At 38.2% G+C, this 21,211-nt stretch overlaps 1 protein-coding gene across 4 annotated transcripts in view; it reads right to left on the bottom strand.

The window, feature by feature from the left end:
• NYAP2 (neuronal tyrosine-phosphorylated phosphoinositide-3-kinase adaptor 2) overlaps nt 1-21,211 on the bottom strand; it is a 261,148-nt gene that overhangs the window by 69,223 nt on the left and 170,714 nt on the right. For all 4 annotated transcript variants that reach the window (XM_072796451.1, XM_072796452.1, XM_072796450.1 and 1 more), the window contains one exon: nt 2,184-2,390. In XM_072796451.1, the coding sequence (XP_072652552.1) occupies nt 2,184-2,390 (207 nt within the window). The remainder of the gene's footprint in view (nt 1-2,183; nt 2,391-21,211) is intronic.

The following is a 21,211-nucleotide window of genomic DNA, read 5'->3' as shown; positions in this document are numbered from 1 at the left end:
TGGCGGATACTGTCCGCTGCTTAACACTGTCTTCCCCTTATCCCTGAGAATAGACTGTTGCTTTCATTTCCAAGTGGAGGCAGAAACTTCTTGATTTAAGAGAAAGAAGGGCCCCTTATACACTCATGGAAATCCTATTCCCCTTCACTGAGTGATGAGTCCAGAGGACATGTTTCCCAGTTTAGATCAACTAGATGAAAGGGACTGTTTGCTGGGGCATGATGCCCAGAAACATCAGCTCCTCATGAAAGAAATCATCAAGGATAGCAGAAGGGCAGAGTCAAAAAAAAAAAAAAAAAAAAGGTCCCTGTGTCCTCCATGACATCACTGAACAGCAGGAAAATACCTGGAACTGCCTACCTCTAGATACAGGGCTAGGGGAGTTAACAGAAGCCATTATTACTTAAGCTACTGTTAATCGGCATTTTGTTGCTAAAAGCATTTCTAGGTAATACACGGGCCCTTCAGGATTCTTGCTTTCCAGGACCAACTTATTTTACAGTTTCTTTAGTCAGTCTTCCAAACACACTATGCTCTAACCCATAGGATTTTAGGTGTTAATCCAGAAGGCAGACTTTTTCTCCATCATCTTCCTGGTGAGAAGCTCTTGATGTTTCAAGCTCTAGTTCAAACGTTACATCCTTAAGCAGTTACTATTTACCCACCCAAACCCCCTGACTGCTCTTGCCAAAATCATCTGCTCCCAGGAAAAATGCATTGATTTCTCTTTTGTTTCATATCTTATTTGTGTATGACACATGCCATAGTGATGATCAGTCTTTCTCTTGACTTTGAGCATCTCGATGCAAGGATGTCTTATTCATCATTGTGATCTCAGACTCTAGAACGGTGGCTGTTACGCAATGGCCACTCAGGTAATGCTTTTGGTTTTATATCTCTGGTCACAATAGGAGTACATATTATTCATATTTTGGGGGTCTAGAACCGGTACAAATTTAAATAATTAAACAATACTACTGATAAGCCTAAAATTAATCCTAAATCCCAACTGAATAGTGACACCAACCTTGTTTGGGAGAGGTGTTTTTTTCTACACAATATAATTTGTTCCCTATGTTTCTTTTTATTTTTGACAAAATGCACGCATCTTCTACATACCTATGGCTATTTAGACTTTACCAACAAAAAGTAAATTTTTACTTTCTGCTCAAGTCACTTGTTTCTTCTCCAAGATTTTTATGGCTCCATAACGAAAAAGGTAAGTTACACTTTAAGTATGGGGAAGCTACTGCTCGGTTTCTGCTAGGCCCTATTCTAGAAACATTCTTTCCCAAATACAGAGATCATTCATCCGGTTCCAATTTTAACTTGTGCATGACTGCCAGAGAGAGTCCACAGGCTAAATGCATGTAAAATTGCTTTCCAAGATGAGTATCAGAGTTGAAAAGAACATTAAAGGGTTGGTCTTTTCTTCAGAACTCTAACATTCTTAAGGGATAAAAACCTGAAAATGACAGGAGGTTGCTTGATCATTTGTTTTTTACTTCAATTGACGGCTCTCTGTGAGTCCATCAGGTAGATTAATCACTTCAAAGCAAACATATGTGGCTTTTAGAATTTTGATGTTTCATAATGTTTATCTATTAAAAATGTAAAATTGCATTGCAGATTTTAATTTCAACTTGCGAAATCTAAGGGGGTATTTGATTCGAATGTTCTAACTCTTTTGACTCAGATCCAGAAACTTAGTAGCATGCCCACAGTTCAGCTACAGCATTCAGATCATCACGGTATATGCTTCCTGCTATCTGCTCTCTCTATTGCCTTCAGACATTTTTTGTTACATATTTATCCTCACTTTCATTTTCTGCTCATTTTTTCCCAGTTGCCTAAAATCTCTTTTGAAGCACAGAAGGCATAAACTCTACATCACTTAAACTTTATAAATTAAAACTGCTTCCAATGAGGGCTCTGGATGCTTTTGAAGAAATTTAGTACAAGATGTTTCGAGCTGTCAGAGGCACTTCATTGTACAGCTCCTAGAAGCACTATTCACTACTCTATCATCCACGTGAATAATGCTCCCTGGAGTGGTGCAACATATTAGCTCATCCCTTTGTGTGAAGGGCTACTTATGCTGTCTCCGTGAGTAGAGACAGTTATATCTGTGGTTATGGTTCTCTAAGTGATAATTGCATCTGAAAGATCATTATTTTTCTTACCTGAGCTGTGGTTTCCTGCTAACAAGGTGGGGCTCACAGAGCATCTTCCCATTCTACTGGTGACCACAGGCGGTCCTGGTGTTCCATCCCATTCCTGAGCTTTGATAGGCTCTCTGGAAGATGCCCCATGATGCCCTCTTTCTTTGCTGTCCAACTTTGGTAACGGCTCCGTGCTGTGGCTTCGGACTTTGAGTTCCTCTGTCGATTCTGTGTATCAACCAGAATTACATTCCGTTAAACAAAAGTCACATCCTTCCCAGATCCCTTTAAAACATTAAAGAGTGACTTTCTAAAATGCTTTCGATATATTTTTGTCAACTTGGAAGTGGGTTGGAGATTACAACATTTAAATATAACAGGGACAGAGAGCATGTGGGGCTTTCTTTTCTGAGTAGTGCAGGTTAATATCACCAGGAAACAGTTTTCTCCTTGGAAGAGGAGAACCTCAATGAATCTTGAGTCTTTTGGTAACTATTGTGCTCAACTTCAAGGAAACTTCTAAAGGAGCATGTTAGACTCAAAGTCTTAACTGTCTCATCATCTATTCATTCTACTACCTACTATGAATTCATGAATTCAGTCCACCACTCTGCTAAAACTGTTTTTGCTAAGATCACCTCTTGCCTTCTAGCTGGCAAAACATTTTTAAAACATTTGACAACTCTTTGACTACTCTCATGTATATCTTCAATTCTCTTGGCTTCTATAAGCACCCATCTTGCTTGGTTGTATTCTACATTCAATACCATGTCCTTGTCATTCATATGTTCCCTTCCTCTACTCATCCCTTACATGTTGTCCCCAAGATGCTAGCTTAGCCATTATTCTTTTCATTCGATATATATATATATATATATACATATATATATATATATATATATATATATATATCCTTCCTGTGATTTTATCTTCCAGGATTGATAGTGATTTCTAAAGATTTTATCACAAGCCTGGATCATTATTCAGAGCTTTAGACTCACTTAGCCAACTGCCTGCTGGGTGAGTCCATCTGCATGCCCCATGGATCACATTTAACATCTAAGGCATTGGACTGACACCATTTCTTACTAAACTAATAGTTCCTCCTGTCCTGTCCAGCTAATGCTGGATACTTATCTTTCCCTTCTTTTAACTGGTACTCCCCAAATCTATCAGTCTGCAGATTCTACAGATTTTATTTATGAATATCCTGCTTTGCCTTCTGTTGCACTTTGTATCACATCTACCTCAATCACTTTGGTTCCAACTTTAATCATTGCCCTTGAATTATTGTAGCTTGTCTACTACTCTCAATCCTTGCCTCTCTGAAGTCTGAGCTCCATATACTGCCAAAATGATCTGTTTAAAATGCAAATCTAACCAAGTGTATTTTTCAGCAAATGGAAGTAATAGCCATTCTGTTACACATATACATAAGTGTTTAAAAACACATGTAGTAAAGATGGTTTATGAGCAATAACCACTTGCTACGTTCAAAACAGTGTTGTCTCAGGAAATGGATGTGATAGCCATTCTATAATGCACATGGAGAAGTGTTTAAAAACAAAAACAAACAAACAGAAAATGCAAACCTGTTTATCATGTACCCTTGACTAAAATCCTTCCTGAAGCCTTCTACTACCCACCGAATTATGTCTAATCTCCTTATCATGACCCACGAGATTCCCCACTATGCCACTCTTCCCTTTCTCTTTGACTTCATTGCTTCCCTCCTGAACATTACATTCAAGAAACACTACTAAATTGGTTGAACCTTCTTCCTCCCCACTCCATCTCCAACAAAACAAGGCTGTTTTTAGTGCTACTATCTTTTACCTCATTTGCTTTGAATACCTTTGTACTTTGTCTTTGCTCGGGGAAGACTCCTGGGTCCTGGTTACTCAATTTAAGTATCCCTCTGAGGTCTCCTCCACCCATATCCCCACCCCATGCTGGGATTTGGTCATCTCTGCATTGACATTGTCTTATAATATCTTTCCATGTATCTGCTCTTTTCAAGAGGCCCTGAGTTCTTGGAAGCAGGGACTATGTTTTGTCTTGCTTAGTTTAGCTTTTATCCATTGGTGTCTTTAGCACCTTCAATACTGCTCAATAGATATTTAATTAATTAATTAATTTAGTACGTTTCTCAACTCCTCAGGCATCTTTCTGATGTGTGTAGGAAATACAACGTTCCTAATGGAATAAGAGAATGGAGCAAGTGTTATAAATGTATTAAAGTGGCACAGAGCTAATAGTATTTTCCAAAATCTGATTATATAACAATCACAGGTTGCAAAATTCACCAGGTTGAAAGTTTCATTCAAATGAGGAATCATTGGGAAAGACTGCAGTGAAAAAAATAACTGCAATGGTTCAGAGAATCTGTATTTTGATTTCATTACATTTAAGTTCAAATACTCATCAACTGTCATCAGTGTGAGAATACAAATGTCCCACTTTGGTTCCCCATTACCTGAAACTGTGAGGCAGAAACAGAATAGATTTGTAATGCAGTAAGAAGCCTTAGGTGAGGCCATCTGAGTGGCTTAGCTTTGCAACCCTGGCATGGTCATGGACCAGTAACCCATGTCACTGAGCACTTGGGTTCTTCTCTCAGGGCTTCATTTTTCTTACCTACAAAATAGAGATAATACCAGCCTAGTCTAACCTCTCCCATTTAATTTGAAGGATCTAATGATATTCTACATTTTAAAATATTTTAGAAACTCAGCAGTGCCACACATATAAAAGATATTATTAATTTAAATAAATAGTAGCCATTTGTTCTTTATGAATTTATTTCATCTTTCTACATTTGGACTAGATAAGAGAGATTGAAAACACAAATGGAAAATTGCCAGACCCCTTATAAAAATAGAACTCCAACCCATCATCTACAGTAATGAGCCCAGAAATCCAATCTACTTTTCTTAAGTCAGATTTACAGAAAGTCAGGCTACTATCTCTAGCAACCAACCCAGGCAGCCTAACAATAATCTCTGTAACAGTTGGCCCCAAACAGCCAGGATTTAATTAATAACTGACAGCTTCTGGAATCGTTGCCTCTGCTTCCAACATAGGACCACCGGAGAAAATCAGATCTGCATCCTTATCCAACCACATAGGATCCCCTCCTGGTTGGCCTGCTTGCAGCTTCCCCATGCCAGCAGCCTCCATTTGGGGCAGAGCTGAAGTCTAGCCTCTTTCTCACTAAGTTTTTCTCCCAAAACTTTCCCACTCTTCTCCCTGCCTTCAAATCTCTGCTATTGTAAATAATGGTGGCTAACTGCCTTGCTGGAGCAAGCTCTGAATAAATAGCCTTTGCCAGTTCTCCTTTGTTTGCTCTTCATTTATATGCACATTGCTATAGTCCTTTCCAGCTCCAAGAAGCTACGCAGTTGTGTAAACACATGTCATGAATATTTTTTTGTGAGATAAAACTTAAACCAGGAGGGTAGTCTTATAATAACAACCTCAGAAAGATTCCTGGCCTTTACATGGGCCTCAAATAAGCCTAAGTCCCAGTTACACTAAAATCAAATCTAGAAAGCAAAAATATTTAAAAAGTGATACATTCCAGCATAATAATTACAGCAAGACAATTTAACTAACACTTGCTTTTCAGTGCCCTGAGTCAAATGGAATAAAACCAGTAGCAGAAAAGAACATCATAGACAATTTCCAAGCTGTTTATTCACAGTTTCAAGGAAAATGTAACTCTGGCTTCCAAATGTCACAGCCTCAAAGCCTAATGACCCATCTGTTTCCCTTTACCTTCCTTTCAGATTTCAAACAAAACATTGAAGATACTTGCTTTCGTTATCAACTTCTGTATTTTTTTCCACTACCCATATTCAGCTTTTACACTCTCTCTCTCATGCACACTAGTCTTCTTCCACTGGAACTGAAACTTATCAAGCTAACAAAATGCTTATGCATAACATTGGATCCAATCTCTTTCCTGCAGGTTTGGACAACATTTTAAATATGAAAGGCTGAGGATGTGTGTCAAGGCACCTTCACCAACATCAATTTCTTTGTTCTCATTCAAATTACTTGCATACACATACTAGGGAAGTGTCACTTAGGTCTCAAACCTCAACTCAGTAAAAGCCCAATACAGCTTTGGAAACAAAAAGGAGACTTTTTCTTTTTCTTTTTTTCTTTCTTTCTTCCTTCTTTGTGTTCAAGTCCCAGAGGTTAGTCTTCAGTGAATTTTGGCAGATATATTTAAGGAAACTTGAACAAAAGGGTGGAAGATGTCGTGCTACTCGGAATTGCACCACTATACCTTATCGTCTGCCTCCTAAACAGAAGGAAATCATGAAAGTACTATTGAGAATTTTATTTGGGAATAAATCTAGTTTCCTACAGATATTCAAAAAAGCTTCCTATAAGATGCACTTTCTAAATAAAATAATGTGAAAATCTTCAACATAGCTGTTGCAAGTAAATGGAAAGCAGACGATCAGACTAAGAAATATGTACAGTAAGACATGTTGAGGGACTCCTGAGTAGCTCAGTGGTCAAGCATCTGCCTTTGGCTCAGGGTGTGATCCCGGGGTCCTGGGATCTAGTCCTGCATTGGGCTTCTTGTGGGGAGCCTGCTTCTCCCTCTGCCTATGTCTCTGCCTCTCTCTCTCTCTGTCTCTCATGAATTAATAAATAAAATCTTTGAAAAAGACGTGTTGAAACCTCAAAGAAATTTATTCAGAGGAATCAGGAGGTATTTATCCATATCCATATACTTCAATGTTTTCTTAAAGCCTGAAAAACAAAATTGATTTTACTACCATAAACCTTCCTGGTAGATATCAATCTTGGGTCCTCTGGTAAATTTCTAAGTGGGACCTTAGTTCTTTCAGATCTAAGTTCTTACAGCCTGAGCACGTAGCATAGGGCCAACTATATGGAAGGTGCTCATATAGCTAGAGGACTGAGTGTCCTCTATTGATCCAAAATCTGATTCTCACATTGAAATCTGATCTTGAGCTGAAATCTTGCTGTGAAAAATGCATGCATATTTCATTACATTTGTCTTTCAGACTCTACACTCTGCGTATTATTGTCTTAAACTTCTTGCGGCACTCAAGTTAAAGGACAAGTAAAGATAAGAGACTAGGAGCAATCTTTTCATGACCAAAATATTCTCTTCATGCTTTCAATCTCATCACGCTTCATGCTGCTAATTCTGAAGTTCTTTCTCAGAGTTTCCCCTCTTTATGCTGTCTCTGGACCTACTCTTATCTCTCTGGTTTCTACCTTACTCCTCCCTCTACATCCCTTCCCTGGGGGGGGGGGGGGGTCCTGGGCCATCTAGAAGGACTTGGCTTCCCAGGTTGGATGGCTTTCACCAGCACATCTGTCCCCCATCAGATACTGAGTTTTCCCAGCTTCTCTGACCCACTCTTCCTCAACCACATTTACTCTCTAAACAGAAATGGTACAGAGGAGGAGCATGGCTCAGTGGCTCAGTTGGTTAAGTGTTGGATTCTGGATTTCTACTCAGGTCATGATCTCAGGGTTGTGGGATCCAGCCCCACGTCAGGCTCTGTACTCAGCATGGAGTTTGCTTGTCCTTCTCCCTCTGCTCCTCCCCTGTTCTCTCTCTCTCTGTCTCAAATTAATAAATACAATAAAAAAAAAAGAAAAGAAATGGTACAGAGGAATCGTATAAGTCTCAGAAACTTAAAAATCCCTCTGAAGCTCTAGAGACAAAGAAAACACGATTGTACTGAAGGACCTTTATGTATGGCCATCTGCGGGACTGCACACATTAAAACAGACAGCATTATCCTCTTTCCAGACTTGCTTCTTGTCTGGCTAGGAAGATCATGTAGTTGATTTATATGTCTAGTTCCCCCACCAGACTATAGCAGCTTCTTAAGACTAAAGACTATATCTTTCATGTTGGTCCTCAGTATCTAACAGAGCCCTCAGTGAGAACTGACAGGATGCATGAGTGCATGCATGCTTCACCCAGGTTAGTTGGGTGAATTAGCCTTCATTAATTAGCCTTCATTCCTGGATCCAAGCCCATTGATGGCCATGACACCGCACAGCCTCTCCCTCCTACCTCTCCATTCTCACCTGGCTCTCAGGCCATACCATGAACCAATAACCCTCAATGACAAACATGAGTTAGCTAAAATTATTTTTGTTTACCTATACGTATAGGTTATGTTTCTAACTGACATGCTGGCAGATCAGAAAAGTTATTTGCCTGGGAAAATGAGTATTATTTGGAAATATGGCCAGTCACACTATTTCCTGGAGGAACACCCTTTCTTTATTTTTTCTTTCTTTTTTTCTTTCTTTTTTTCTTTCTTTCTTTCTCTTTCTTTCTTTCTTTCTTTCTTTCTTCTTTCTTCTTTGTTTTTCTTTCTTTCTTCTCTCTCTCCCTTCCTTCCTTCCTTTTTTGCAATATGTAAGAATTAACTTGCCATATCATTTAATTGCTTCTATGAACATCTAGATGATTCAGATGATTTACACAAGAGGCTTTTATGTATGTGGTTTGTGACTAGTTATTTCTGAAATTTCACCCTCTCACATAGGGATCCCTTGGTTACAAATGAACTTGGTGGCTGGTAACAAAGGGACCAAAGTTTATACAGCTGATGAGCATTTGAGCTTCCTGTGGACAAAAAAAAAAAAAAAAAAGCTTCGGGAATTATCCCCTCCTACTGGCATAATCAGCAGGATCAAAGTCCCTCCATTCTATTCCAACTGCTGAACAATGGAAATAATGAAAGGTGATCGAGGCAGATTAATTAGGCAGAAAAAAAACTGCACCTTGGAAGTGCTGAAGGAGGCACTGAACTAAATTCCATTATCAGATGATATTTGATTCAATCATCAAATTTAAAGCTGAAAGAGACCTTAGAAATCAGTGTCAAGAGCTCATGAACAGTAAGGTGTGTATATGTCATTACTGAGCTGGCTGGCTGCCTTTGGGAGGAGAGCTCCAGGGAGGGGAGACTTCCCACCTCATGGGAAAGTTTGGCTGGCTTTTGAACATCTTTAATTGCTAGAAAGCTCTCATACAGAGCCCAAGTCGGCCTCCCTCCAAGCACCACCATTTGCTGGTTGTTGGTAGTCCGGTTTCTGGAGCAACTCAGAACTAGTCTATTTCTGTTTTTAAAGCAGACATCCTTTAGAATCCAGAGTGAGGCAATCAGTCTCCTGCTGCTCACCTCTTCTTCACTGTACAAATCTAGAACTTTCACTCTCCCGGGCACCCTGGCCTGGACACTAATTGCATATCATGGTGTCTTTTAAAACTGTGGTGTCTGGAGCTGCTCAGAGCCAGACAGCCTGACATGGTTTTCCTTAGAGTCCAGGTGAGAACTGGAGTCCTCTCTTTGCACTTCTGTTATTCCATCTCCCGAGTCTCCAGGGAAAAGAGGGCACAGGCTCCCATGTTTCCACAACAAAAGGGCACCTGGGACAGGGCCAATTTTCTATTTTTTATTGTTGCTTCTCTGTCATGTGAACTCTGTCGTTTGGGATCAGTTATGTCAATTCCAACATTTAAAGGATGTCATCTCTTCAAATATAAATAGACAAAGAACAATAGCTCAGGCATCTGGAGATTACATGGCTTTAAATAAAATTGAAAAGAAAGTCCAGGTTTGGGTGAAGAAGGCACTTCCATTTAATAAGATAGATGGGGCACATTACTTAACAAAATAATAAACTAGATGACACACACTGAAGCAGGAGAGGAAACACAAATAATCCTAACCCTTTACAGGTGTACAAACAGCTCAGAGTCTTAACACATCTTGCACAAGGTCACACAGATGGTAATTAGCAAAGACCTGATAAAGAGACAGGTTTCCTGGCCACTGCCCAGCATGTATCTCTCACCATAAGACATTGGAACTCACATACTGACTTATATTCAACAGTTTTTTTTGTTTTTTGTTTTTTGTTTTTTTTTATGGTTGCAGGGAATAACACTTATCATAGGGTGCAATAACAAGTAGAATTTCAAACACCATGTTTGGTCTTTAAAAACTCTCAATTAAACATCCAGATGATTTAATTATTTGCCTTTCTTTTTTCTATGAAGGTGGATGAGGATTGTAGAGATACTGCCAAATTATCTCTAATAAAAAAAAAAAAACTTCACTGAAGTCATCGGGCACAGCTCAAATGTTGACATAGTTTATTTTTTTTAATTCTTTTTTTTAATTTTTTTAATTTATTTATGATAGTCACAGAGAGAGAGAGAGAGAGAGAGGCAGAGACACAGGCGGAGAAGCAGGCTCCATGCACCGGGAGCCCGACGTGGGATTCGATCCCGGATCTCCAGGATCGCGCCCTGGGCCAAAGGCAGGTGCCAAACCGCTGCGCCACCCAGGGATCCCTTGACATAGTTTAGTAACAGTTTCTTTAAGAAATTCTAGTATTGCAGGGTAATGAGAGATATTTACCGAGAGAATGCAATCTGTACTTTTGTTCTTATAATGTAGAAGCTAAGGGACCTGTGGGCAGAGTCCAGTCAGATGCTGGCCAAATTTGTTCTCTCTGGGACTGCACTTAAACTATACAACCCAGCATTTCTTGCAGTGAGGAAGAGCCACATAACTGAGGTCTGGCCTTTAGAATGTGAGTACATGTGATGTATGCCACCTCCAGTTCAGGTCATAAAAATTCCCATGAAATCCCCTCCTGCTGGCTGAGACTTTTTTGAGGTCCCAGGTACTGGTGCTGGTAAAGTCACCAGATGGCAACTTTCCAATAACTGTGGGGAGAACTCTCCATCTTCCACTGAATCCAGTAATTGATTATCACATGCCTGGGACATTTGTCATGTCCTATGACATGAACAAGAGATAAACCATATTATATAAAGCCATTGAGGTTTTGTAGTTTTTTGCTATAGCAATTGAACTACCCTAATGTACACTTTAACTGATATTATTTCTCATTTTCTTTCCTATAAAATATAGTTTAAATACAAAATCCTTCACTTTCTACTGAGGACAATATTTTTATTGGCATATTGACAGAAAAATGAGGGGCAGAGAGATTGGTTAAATTGCCAAATACAGTGTAACCATTTGGCAGGCAATGCTTCTCTCTTCATTCTAATTGTAACAAAAATACTTCATAAAATTGACAAACACATTTTTATTGAGTATTTAATAAATATCTTAAATACTATGGTTTCAATAATTATATGCTGAATGTGCAAGGGGAAGAATATCTAAAAGGATCATTCAAACAGCTTATATGTTTTATTTATATTCATTTGAATGAAGATAATGCCACACAATTCTTTTCACCCAAAATACTAGCAAAGAATGAAATCTCTGAAAATAATTTAAAAAATAAGACCTTTAAAAAATTTCACAAGTAAGATAGTGACTATATCTTTAATATAAAAATTATTTTGATATGAATTAGATAAATTTGGGAAATCTTCACAATAAATTAAAATATTTCTCAGAACCATTCTGGAGTGGGGTTGAGAATCTGGAGTCCACGCTCAGGTCAGTTCAATAAAACATCCTTCCTGAACCTTGATTTCTTCAAACAAAATTGTAGATTGAAATAAAGTATTTCTAAGTAATCCTCTTGAGTCTAAAATTGTATACATCTATAATGCCAAAGCTAGTACAAAAAGCAAAATAGCTCATGAAGATTCAATAGTATTACTATTTCTGTTCCAAAATATACCTCTGCTTTATATTTCAGAATGTTTTACATTTGTCAAGGTGACTTTTTTGTAGCTTAATTCCCCTGCCAGTCAAATCATAGTGAACTAGAAAATAAATTAAGAAAGCAAGCTCTTAAAAAACATTAATGAGTTGTTTACCATCGTTGGCAAACCTAACATCCAAATTTTTTTCTTGCTACCTGATTAGGAGACTTGAAATAAATAGGAGTCCTGGTTTTAAAAAATATAGATAATACCCTCAATGTTTTTCCCTGTTTCCTAGTTACTACTGGAAAAGCACAATGCCAGCTCTAAACAATGTCTTATAATGCCAGCAACAGCATGTGATGAAAGCTGCTATGGAATCTGTGGCTATTATGCATCAGATGTTGCACTATACTCTTTATAAATAATATTTATAATCTTTGCATAGTCTTTCCAGGCCTGTATAGTGATAATTTTCACTGTTCAGGAAACTTAAAAGTCCTGCTATGAATAAGTTCACCAGAGCCAGTCAGAGGTAGGTAATTGGAGGAATCAGGATTTGAACCCAGATCTCTCTGAACAAATAGCCACACCAGTGAGGCTTTGTTTGGTTTTCTCTTCTTCTCTTGGGATTCTCTTAAGAAGGAGAATTATTTACCTTATTTTAAAAGGTAATCAGGGACACCTGGGTGACCCAGTGGCTGAGCATCTGCCTTTGGCTCATGGTGTGATCCTGGGGTCCAGAGATCAAGTCTCGCATTGGGCTCCCCACAGGGAGCCAGCTTCTCCCTCTGCCTGTGTCTCTACCTTTCTCTCTGTCTCTCTTGAATAAATAAATAAAATCTTTTAAAAATAATAAAAGGTAATCAAAAAATTTTTAAAGCCCACCTTTCTTTTTTAAAAATTTGAAGATTCTGGGCAGTCCATTAAGTGTCTGACTCTTGATTTCAGTTCAGGTCAAGATCCTAAGATCATGAGATCAAACCTCCCCCAGGCTTTGTGCTCAGTGCAGAGTCTGCTTGAGATGCTCTCTCTCCTTCTCCCTCTCCCTCTCTCCTCCTTCCTCTCTCTCTCTTTCAAATAAATATATAAAATATTTTTTTTAAGCCAAAGACTTTTTTTTTAATTTATTTATTCATGAGACACACACACACACACACACACAGAGAGGCAGAGACACAGGCAGAGGGAGAAGCAGGCTCCATGCAGGGAGCCTGATATGGGACTCAATCCCTGGACTCCAGGATCCATGCTCTGGGCCAAAGGCAGGCACCAAACCGCTGAGCCACCCAGGGATCCCCAATATATAAAATATTTTAAAAAGGAATTTAAAAAAATGAAGATTATATAAGCAAAAACATTAATATAATGAGATTTGGGAGAAATCAGTTGTCAGTCTAGATTGCATAGATTATGCACAACTCAGCCCCTGAGACACTTTAACATGCAAGTTATATAGAGGTCCACAGCAGTTTTAAGATTGGATTAAATTCCCACTGCACACTGTGTAATCCAAAGCACAGCTATTAAGTGATATTTATCAGTAACAGTGAAACAAGTCAGAAAACAAAGAACATGCATTTTCTTCAAGACTGCTTTTAGTAGTTACTCTGATATACTTTTTTTGGATTGCTTTGATTTAAAAAGGCAAGTGTAGAAAAATAATAATATTTTTTCTTATTATTATGTTCAATCCATAGTAAAATGCATATGTCTTGCTCCATATATATAAGCTATTTTTTGTGCCAGGCACCACGACAGTGAGAGACTAGAACACCTCTAGCTGCACGGGGTTCCTTTTCTAAGAGAGAGGAAAAAAAAAAAACAATTTATAGGAACTAATACAGTATTAGAGCTCTGTAAGAGCAATAAGAAGAGATGATAGAGCACAATGAAATTATAATAGATGATTTTTCCTAGTTGAGAGGCCAAGAAATCTTGATTAAATAGTGATTTGAAGAATGGAAAGGGGAGGGGGAGGGTGGGTTAAATGAGTTTTGCAAGCTAGGAGAAATGAAATATTCGTTTTTTGTGGGGTTGTTTTTGCATTTTATTTTATTATTAGTTTTCGGATATTTATTTAATTATTATGAGAGAGAGAGAGAGCTTGCATGGGCAGGGAAAGGGTGAGAATCTTAGGCAGACTCTTTGCTGAGCATGGAGACAAAAACAGGGCTCCATCTCATAATCCATAGATCATGACCTGAGCCAAAATCATGAGTCAGATGCTCAACTGATGGAGTCACCCAGGTGCCCCTAGGTTTTTTAATGTAAATTCTAGTTAGTTGACATACATTTCAATAGTGGTTTTAGGAGGAGAGTTCAGTGGTTCATCATTTACTGTAATACCCAGGGCTTGTCATAACAAGTGCCCTCCTTAATGCCCATCACCTATCTATCCTATCCCCCCACCCACTACCTTCCTTCAACCCTCAGTTTGTTCTCCAGAGTTAAGAGTCTCTCATGATTTGTTTCCCTCTCTCTCTCTTTCTCCCCTCCTGAATGTTCACCCATTTTGTTTTGTAAATTCCCCATATGAATGAAAATATATAGTATTTGTCTTTCTTTGATTGACTTACTTAGCTTAGCATAACACACTCTAGCTCCATCCATCTCATTGCAAATGGCAAGATTTCATTCTTTCTGATGGCTGTGTAGTATTCCATTGTATCTATATGCTGTATGTTCTTCATCCAATCATCAGCCAATGGGCATTTGGGCTCTTTCCATAGTTTGGCTATTATTGATAATGCTGCTATAAACATCAGGGTGCATGTACCCCTTCGAATGTATATTTTTGTATCCTTTGGGTAAATACCTATTAGTGCAATTGTTGGATCATATGGTAGTTCTATTTTTAGCTTGTTGAGGAACTGCCACACTGTTCTCTAGAGTAGCTGCACCATAATTGTTGAACACACATGGCACTTTCATTGGATGTGTCCTCCCAAAAGCTGATCCTGAGGTGGGAACTTCTAGCTTGACAAAAAAAAGCGGAAGCAAACACAATACTTTAAAAAGAATGGTGGAGAAGAACAATGGTTCAGGCTCCATGATAAGTTCAGACTATCTAGAAGAAAGCTTTTATATTAGGAAAGAATGGGGCCTAAATTTACATAGTTAAGAAGAAACAAATCAAGGAGGGTTTTTTTTTAAGATTTTTTTAATTTATTCATGAGAGACACAATGAGAGAGGCAGAGATATAGGCAGAGGGAGAAGCAAGCTCCCCATGGGGAGCCCGATTCAGGACTTGATCCCAGGACCCTAGGATCATGACCTAAACCAAAGGCAGAAGCTCAACTGAGCCACCCAGGCATCCCTCAAGAAGGGTTTTGAGGGCAGCCCCGGTGGCACAGCGGTTTAGCGCCGCCTGCAGCCCAGGGCGTGATCCTGGAGACCCTGGATCGAGTCCCACGTCAGGCTCTCTGTATGATGCCTGCTTCTCCCTCTGCCTCTGCCTGTGTCTCTGCCTCTCTCTCTCTCTCTGTCTCTATGAATAAATAAATAAAATCTAAAAAAAAAAAAAAAGGGTTTTGAGTGACAAGCTAGAGTTTGTATTTTTGAGGGTATGTGATGCCATCAGCATTGCAGGAAGATTCTCTCAGGGGAAGTATGCAAGAAGGACCAAGAGGAAGATATGTGAGGGTCAGAGGCTCGTTATTAGTACCATATTATCCCTGGGCACTTGAAATCCACAGAACTTCAGACATCATCATCTGAACATTATGATGCCATCAACTTCTTAAACATCCTTTTCAATGGGGTATATAGACATGGATGCAAAGATGTAGAAAGATGAAATATTTTATAGTGTATCTTTTTATAAACAAGTTTTAGTGTTTGCACTTAATGTAGATAAACTTGTGACTATATACTAGATGAAGTTCACTTTCTGAACCTCAAAAAAACATCATATGTTTAATGACAAGAGAAATCACTTTTTACTAGCCCACCTCATTGTCTGGCCTTAATCTGATGTCAAAATTTAGAGAGAAAAATACCAGACAAGGTTATACTGAGAATTCATTAAGTAATTACCCTGAACTCAGAGTCAATTCTCTGCATATTAAAATCAGAACATAATTATGGAAAGTGTCCTTATTGTTCAACAATTCTTTTTTGCTTTAAAATAGTGCATAAAAATGCAAATGTCTCCTTATAATTTATCACATGAAATATTTATGGCCACAGCTCCTGGCGGCCCCTATAATGCCAATGGTGGGCTTTTAGCTCTTCCTTCTCATTTAAGACCTAACATTCTAAAGCTCATCTCACTCCCTCTACATCCAGTACCTTCACATATATTATAGGGAAATTACTGGTAAAAATCACTTAGAGGGACAAATAGAATTCTGAAAACTTGGCAAAGAGAGTTTTAGGGTTATAAAATCTTTATAACCTGGATCAGGCACACATTTTGACTTAGGATGTTTTAAGATATCTACATCTTTTGACAAATTCCAAAATCATATGCCAACAGTTATAGAAGACCTGACACTAGAGTCATTCTTAAGTAGGACACAAGACAGTAAATTAACATAAAGCTAACAATCTAAAAAAGAATCTTCTTGGAGAAAGGAGGCCACAGGGACTCAAACATATGCGATTTTTACATTTTCCTCCTTCCTACTGCCCTAGTCACAGCAATGCTGAAGAGAGACTGTTATGGTACAAAGATCTCTGGATTTAATTGTTTGGGCAAGTTGACCCTGGTAATGGTTCTGCTATCATCTAGGTGACACTGCATATGTTTTCTTTCTGTGCTTTTTGTATACATCTATCAAATAAGGGATTTAGACCAGATCATCCTTAAGATATTTCCTGGATCTTAAATTTTATGGGGAAAAAATTAAAAAGAAGGGCCAAAACTTGAAATTATATGCTTGTTTCCTCAGTTTAAAGTGAAATGGAATTTGTATGTACTAAATACCTTATAGAACTGGTATTTGATGGATATGCCACCTACTGGAGCCCAGTGTTCTTAAGATTGTAATGTTGGCCTCTTTTAAGGAGGTTTTCAAACTAATTTATGATACCTTACCATGGGACAAAAGAGGGATGGTTTTACATTCAAGACATCCTTAGGTGCTGCCAATAGCATGAGCAATTACACAGCCAAAGTGCAGAAGAAACAATGCCAAGCCCAAGGAGAAGTAACAATAGTATGAAGGGAATGAAAGAAAAAAAAAAAAACAAAACAAAACATGGCTATAACTTGAGTTGCCCTTTATGAGGTACTCAAGAGAATTTGGCTTTATGAGCAAAATCGCTGCTTACTAAGACCACTGGGAGAAAGCAGACCAATTATCTATCAAATGGAAGGAATCCAAATTAACTTTTTCTTCTATTGGAAAAAATGTGGAATTCTACCAATGGCCTCTACAGCATTTCTGTTTTCATCTGTTTTCTTAGGCAGCGAAGTCAGAATAACCTTTTGAACAATAGTAGAGAAGAGAATCACTGGAAAGATCAAAACAATATTCCACTATTAGACATTTTATAGATTGGGAAGACTGGTTATGTAGGGCACTTTTATGTATCCTCAAGACTGAGTTAATGTGCACAGGAAATTACCATTAGGCATTTGGGATCAAAATTGATGTTTCTGTTGCATGTGTTATTGCCACATTTTTATAGAAATGGTTTAGATGTTGTTGGAAGATATAAAATTGGTGCTAATAATGCAGTGCATGGATTCATATGGCAATTTAGGAACCAAGTGCACAGGGTTCATACCTGTGAATGCCAAGATCTGGGAAGTCCCAACCCCAACATGGTGTAGTGTAAACAGAGCTGTCTTGGGTTATGATGCCCTAGGCACCAGTTCAAATTTAGCCCCTAATTGACAGGGAGGCCTTGGGCAAATTGCCTGCCCCTTCTGAACCTTCATTTGCTTCTCTTTAAATGAGGCATCTGGACTCAAGGATCTTCAAGTTTAGGATTCTTCTGATAAGTACCAGAATATATTCTGCATTCAAGATTCCCAGCCCCAACTGTATATTAGAAATTTTGGGGAACCTTCAAAAATATTCATGCCTGGGGCACAATTATATTACATTGCTGAGGCTGAGGCCTTGACATGGGTAAATTTTTTTTTTTTTAATGTCGGTAATTTTTTAAAAGCTTCCCAAGATTTTCTAAAGTAAAGCCAGGGGTCAGAAACACTGTTCTACACTTAATGGAACATTTTTAGCAACATTTAATATACTTTTCATTACTCTTTTTGTAGCCTGCCTGAGTTCTCTATTTCCCTGCTTTTCCCTATTTTAGCTGAAAGCATTTTAATTATCTTTCCTTATACAGGATAAAGGGGAAAAATAGGAGCTAAACTATTTTATATTTATTAAAATTCCTTGAAAAATATTTTATAGATGGAGAAGAAAAATGTTTGACCACATCGAATTTTAAAACCATCACCATCATTTATTTATTCATTTGCATTACGATTGTTCCCCATCTTCATAAATAAGGGGAAACTGAGCTGCCAAAGCTAAGAGTCACACACAATCAGTGAGTGGGCGAGTGCGAATTTGTTGTTGAATTCTGACTCTTTTGTTTGACTTCTTCAGCTAGCCTGTCTTATAATTGATAAGGAAATCAGCAATTTAAGGAAGATAACTGACTGCTTTACATCACCTGCTAAACAATCATTAGAAGATACAAAGTCACTGATCTATGATAGCCACAAAACATCATACTTAATTCTCAGTGTTGTCTGTTTTCTATGCCTTTTTTAAAAGGTCATAGTTCTCTCTTTCAATTTTTGAAGGAAAGACAAGCTTTCCCACTAGTAGGTGGGAGGTGTGTGGGTAGTTGAATACTTGCACAGGTGCAATCAACTTTAATTAAGACTCAAATCACTTTAACAGGCAGATGGAAAAATGCTTCAATCTTCTTTAAAAGAAATAGGCATTCAGGCACTAAAAATATTAATGCATGGGAAGAAAAATATCATTTCCATTCTTCCTGAAAGATATAATTCTGAAAATACATTCATAACTGCTCCTGAAGCGAACACTAAATGCTAAGAAGAATAATCCCTTCGTCACAAAGGGTATAAAGAATAATTAAATTCTATCAAAGCAAATGCAAAACATAGATTGTTAGAATCACAGTTACTAATGGCCATATTTGAGGGTTAAAAAAAAGTCATAGCTATTAAGGTTTCATAAGAAAAGCAAGGCAGAAATTTTAACCCTTTTAGGGGTAATATAACTGATGACTACAGAATTGAATGTATAAAGAATTGCATTTCTTGCTGATTTTAATTCAACAATTCTTTAGTTAAACATGTCCAGAATAAAGAAATTATGCTTGGGAATCACTGTTGGCCAATCTGGAATTTTTCAGTTTTCTTGTGGAAAAACTATATATATAAATTTGAAGAAGGGGAAAAAAACCCCAACACTTGCTTAGAAAAAGTATCTAATTAACTAAGTTTGGCTCCCCCCTCCAAAAAAATGGTATTTTAAATGAAGTTAGTCAAGAAGATCAAGTAAAGCTATAAGCAAAACCAATAGATACCTATTTAAATGTTGATTTCTTAATGTTTAGAGGGCATTCAAGAGAGCAGAACTCTTTTCAGATTGTCCTTTTACATAACATCCTATTTTTGCTCTAGTATTTGAACCTCTTTGGTTTTCAGATTGTCTGTAATATGAGGAAGTTAAATAAGATTTCCAAGGCTCAACAAATATTTTTTGAACACCCACTGTGTGACTCATGGCCTAAGGACAGAGAGTAGGAAGTTAAGGATCTGGTTCTCCACTTGTTCTCTTTGGGGCCAAGGAAGGTAGGGTACAAGAGTTCTCTGGAAGTTTCATACGACAGTATCATTCCACCTATTTTTCTTCCTCTTTCTTTTTTCTTCTTCCTTCCTTCCATTCCTTCCCTCCTTCCCTCCCTTCTCTCCTCTCTCTCTCTCTCCCTTCTCTCTCCCTCCCTCTCTCTCTCCTCTCCTATCTCCCCTCTCTCTGTCTTTTTTTTAGCTTACTTTTAGGTTGGGTGCATGTCACCTGCCCCCTTATTTCACCTTGGTATTATCTTTTCTTCACATTCGTGAAGTATCTCAGGAATATAGGGATTTATTTTTTCACCTTTTTATGAATTAAATGCAAATAAGACAGGACTTGGATTCGATATTATTCTTTATCTGTGATGTTACGTATTCTTTATTACCATGATGCCTTGTTTCATAAATTATCTGGTAGCTGACTTCTTTGTGGCAAAATCAATCTGAATGATGAATAAAGCCTTAGAAAATTCCAATATCCACTGAATGGGGGGGGGTGGCTTATGGGTTTAAAAAAAAAAAGAAGAGAAATAGGAGGAATGGGAGGAGAATAAGGATAGAGTAGTATTTGCAAGGCAAGATTCTTCAGCTGAGGCTATGATTACGCCTCAAACAAAAACCACTTGTCTGCTAAGGGTCATGAGAACCAGTCCACTGGAGTGGATCAAAGATGCCCAGGCCTTTGTGAGCTTCAGAACCTAAGGAAATGCTGCAACCTGGACCAGGGAGGGCAGAATAGCACAATGTAGAGGCAAGGGACAGAGAAACAATGCCTTTCTAAAATGCTGAGTTCTAGGGGCAGCTGGGTGCTTCAGTCAGTTGACCATCTGACTCTTGATTTCAGCTCAGGTTGTGAGATGGAGCTCCACATCAGACTCTGTGCTGGGCGTGGAACCTGCTTAAGATTCTCTCTCTTGGGGGCACCTGGGTGGCTCAGTCAGTTAAGTGTCTACCTTCAGCTTAGGTCATGATCCTGGGGTTCTGGGATCAAGCCCAAGTTGGGGGGGGTCTCTGCTCAGCGGGGTGTCTGCTTCTCCTTCTCCTCATTGCTCATGCTCTCTTTCTCTCTCAAATAAATAAATACATACATCTTAAAAAAAATAATCTCTCCCTCTGCCCCTTCCCTCGACTCAAGGGCATGTGGTATCTTTCTCTCTCTTAAAATAAAGGAATAATAAGGTAAAATAAAATGCTCAGCTCTAAATCTGTCTTTTTTTTTTTTACACCATTGATATCTTTGTAACTATGTTTTTGGTTGCCAAATCTTCCCTCATAAGGCATCCTCCTCATGAATAATTGTACCTCTCATCTTGATTTGAATTCTTAGGTATTATTGCCTAATGTTTCAAAATAAAAAATTCTAGCACTTGGAATAGTGCCTGGCATATTTTAGAAACATGCAACAAATGAATGAAAGACTGAATGAACACATATATGTGGTTAAAATGTTTGTGAATTAGTAGCATCAAAAATTCCCCAAATACTTAGGAATAAACTTAACCAAGGGAGTAAAAGATATGTGTACCCTCAACACTATTTCTTTCATAAATTTTACAGGTTCACTCTTCTCTAGTTTAGGATTCTGGAATTTAGCATGA

Source organism: Canis lupus, chromosome 24, assembly GCF_048164855.1.
Source record: "Canis lupus baileyi chromosome 24, mCanLup2.hap1, whole genome shotgun sequence".
In the NCBI taxonomy this organism is placed as follows: domain Eukaryota; kingdom Metazoa; phylum Chordata; class Mammalia; order Carnivora; family Canidae; genus Canis; species Canis lupus.
The sequence above is the reverse complement of the archived record's forward strand: the minus strand, read 5'-3'. Positions and strand labels throughout refer to the sequence as shown.